A 3,442-nucleotide genomic window follows, 5' to 3' on the forward strand; every position below is an offset into this window, starting at 1 on the left:
ATAGGGCCACAGCACAGCATGAGGAGCTCAGCCCTGTTTCCTTCTCAGCATGGCCCGTAGCCCTGTGCTGAGGCAGGCAGCTGGGCTCGGTTTGGAGCCTAAATTTTAGCCCGCTCCTCTGAAAGCCTGAGCAGGCAGCCAAGCACCTTCATAAAGGCAAATCCTGCCCTCGGGCATGTTCCTGGGTCAGTGGGCTGCCCAAATGTTGTCCCGCGTGATTTAGCACAGAGAGATGACAGCCCTGCAGTGTTATTTTGAAGCCGCTGTTGCAGGCTAGGCTAGCCACAAGCCTTACTGGGCTGCTGTTTGCTGCTGGGCTTCAGGAAGATGTCCTCTGTCTGAGCTGGGGTGCAGAAGCTACAGGTTCCTGCCCCTTCTGGTGCTGTGCCGTGGTCCCACTTTCCTGCCTGAGGGTATTTGGCAGGGGGTTTGAGCCTCTCACCCTGCTGGCAGTAGCTACTGGAAAGGTAGGCTTTGTTTGCCAGACCTCCCCACTCACCTGATTTAGCTGAACTTGAAGGGTTTTGCTGGGAGCAGCTTATCTATGCTCCCTGCTTTTTAATTTACTAGAGACAAGGGATCTGGGACCTCTCTGCGCTTTTTGTCTCTCTGCCTCATTTCTGTTCTGCTTGTGTATGTGCTTCAGCTTTTGCTCTGCCAAAGCAGGCTCAAACGCAGGGGCTGCCCTCCCTGCCAAACAGCTGTGTCCGTTAGCGATGCTCACCCTGGGGCTGTGTGCTGGAGCTGGTGTCGGTGCTACCTGGAGGGAAGCTGGGGACATGGCTGCAGTGTTTGGGGAATGGCTCTGCCTAAACTTGAACTCACTACTTGCAGCCAGGCTTTGAGGTGGGATTTTGGCACAATACAGCTCTTGCAACCAAGAGTCCTGGGGCATCTTGTTTACCCATGTGGCTTGATACCAGGAGCTACCAAGGTGCTGTTGCTGGTATCTGCCTTTCCTGTGTCCCTGCGGATCTGCTTTGATCCCAGCTGGGGCAAGCTGGGTTTGCTGTGCCTGTAGGTGCGGCTCCGGAGGTGCTGGGACGGGGCTGTTTGACCAAGGAGGGTTTTGGCCCTGCGCTTATCAGACTGCTCTTTTTGGGAAAGTCTCTGTTGATACAGAGGCTGAAGAGGGTTCAAAAGTTGCTGGAGGACCGAGCTTGCTGCCTGATTTCTAGCCCTGGAGATAAGGAGTGCTGGCAGAGGAGGCAGAGCAAGCCCTGCTACAGGGCTCTCTGGCGCTCTTGGAGCCTGGCAGTCCTGCTTGGGTGTGTCTTGGGCTGCTTTTGGCCAAATTGTGTCTGTAAGAGCAGGGGCGAGGGGGAGATGATGCTGAGAGGACTGGGGATGGGGTTTGCAGGGCCACCACTGGTTTTCCAGGGGAGTCTTGCCTGCGTGGCTGAGAGTTGGGGGGTGCCCCACTGCAGTGAACCTTGGCAGAGCTCCTGCCCAGCTGTTGGTGCAAATGCTTCTGTGAGAGGTGGGGAGACTGAGCTTCCAGAAATCCTGTGATGGGAGGGCCCTGCCACAGGCCAGGCTCAGTCTCCTGGGGCCGCCCGAGGGGAGGACGCTGCGGCCCCCGCCGCGATGTGGGCACAGGAGGCTCTTTGTGCCGCTGGGCAATGATGGTGGGGTTGCCTTGTGACATTTGGGTGCTGCCCCCACTCCAACCTCTGCAGCCACCAGCTTGCTCCTTGTGTAAGCTGTTGTGGGCATATTTGGACTCAAACAAAAAGAGGTACTTCTAGCTGCCAAGTGCCCCCTCAGGGAATATGCTGCCAGCAACGGCTCAGTCCCATTGCTCGACCTCCTTTTGCAGGCATGGGGAGAGAGCTTGGACCTGGCTCTGCTTTATCACCTAATAAATCCCCAGGAGTGCAGCTGCCATATGAGGAGCACATGTGTCTGCAGAAAATACCCTTCTCCCCCGCTGTGCCACAATTAAAAGCCACCTTGTCCTCCACAAACACATCCTGGCCCCAGCAAACATGATGTTGTCCCTTTTGTGGCTGTCTGAACCCCTGCCAAGCTCAAGCCTGCGCTAGTTTTCCATGGTGCATGCAGAATTGGAGCTGTGGCTGGAGGGAACTGGTTTGTGTTGGCTTCTCCTCCCTGGTCCTCACCAGCATCCTCCCTTCGCCCCTGCCAGCTCTAGTGATCGCTTGGGTTCCGGCTGGCTGGGGAGAAACTCCTTCCAACATCAGCTTGCAGGAGGGTGAATGAGGTCTCCAAATCTTCGGGAGATAGATAGAAGTGAGGCTGTCCGCATGGATGCAGCGATGTTCACCCTGGGCATGGCGCTGCTGTTTCATATCCAGGTGCCTGGATATGCGTGATGATGTGTGTGCACAGCGAGCACTTGAGTTTGAAACAAGGTGCCCTCTGTCCCAGATGAATAGGCTTGAGCAAATGCCCACCGAGTGTCCTCCCCAGGGCTGATGACAGGGAGGCCAGTCTGCCAAAACCAACTCATTTTGCCTGTTCTGTGCCTCAACTAACTTGCCTCCTTTCCGTGGCAGCCGAGAAGGTGACTTCTCTGGGGAAGGACTGGCACCGGCCCTGTTTGAGATGTGAAAAATGTAACAAGACACTGACGTCTGGAGGCCATGCAGAGGTGAGGTTTGCTGTCCAGGAGGTCCCTGCCCTCCGCAGCTAGGGGCTGCAGGAGGGCTGAGATGGGAAGAGATGGAGCTGAAGGGTGATCGGGGCTCACACTTTTTCTCTCTCCCCGCAGCATGATGGCAAGCCATACTGCAACCACCCCTGCTATGCCGCCTTATTCGGGCCCAAAGGTAGGGTCCCTGTGGCTGGGGTTCTGGGACAGAGGGGAAGGGGGCTCAGGGCTCTTGTCTCTCAGCAAGGTGCATCCCTCCGTGTGCTCACTGTCCCACGTTGATGCTGACGCTGCTCTGTCTCTCTTCCAGGGTTCGGCCGGGGAGGAGCCGAGAGCCACACGTTCAAGTAAACCTCAGGTTGGTGCCTCCCCTCCGAGCTCCTCTCCTGCCTCTGGCTCTGTGGGCTGGCAGACAGGGAAGGCAGGCGAGCCGCAGTGTCTCTCCGGGACTCCTTGCCCTCGCGCTGGTGCTCGGGAGCAACCGGCTGGGTGCCAGCTCCTCCTCTCTGGCAGCCCCAAGCGACCGTAGCACCCACTTAGTTCCAGCAGCGGACACCAAAGGCTTTTTTGCTTTGTTGGCTGCCAGAAAAGACAGAGTCTGTCCCAGAGCACTGTTGTCGCTGGGATGTCTCTGCTCCCAGCCAAGCCTGACTTCATCCACCCCTCTCTTCCATCCTTCTCCAGGTCTGACCGCCAGGGTTCCCAGCACAGCCTGAAGACAGCACAAGCGCACCACAACAGACAGGCATTTTTTTGTTCTTAATTCACTCTGTACTAGACTAGCATGTTAAAAGCAATAAGTAACTGAGGCTGGGGCTGGTGCGGAGA

At 56.9% G+C, this 3,442-nt stretch overlaps 1 protein-coding gene across 1 annotated transcript; it reads left to right on the forward strand.

Annotated features, from left to right (window-relative positions):
* Positions 1-2,519: 2,519 nt before the first annotated feature.
* Positions 2,520-2,965, forward strand: CRIP1 (cysteine-rich protein 1 (intestinal); the record flags this gene model as incomplete). The annotated part of the gene is made up of 3 exons (XM_009871519.1): positions 2,520-2,614; positions 2,735-2,792; positions 2,925-2,965. Coding segments are annotated over 3 exons (194 nt in total), but the record flags the coding sequence as incomplete, so codon positions are not given.
* Between the last annotated feature and the right edge of the window lie 477 nt (positions 2,966-3,442).

Source organism: Apaloderma vittatum, unplaced genomic scaffold (genome assembly GCF_000703405.1).
Source record: "Apaloderma vittatum isolate BGI_N311 unplaced genomic scaffold, ASM70340v1 scaffold33436, whole genome shotgun sequence".
Taxonomy (NCBI): Eukaryota; Metazoa; Chordata; class Aves; order Trogoniformes; family Trogonidae; genus Apaloderma; species Apaloderma vittatum.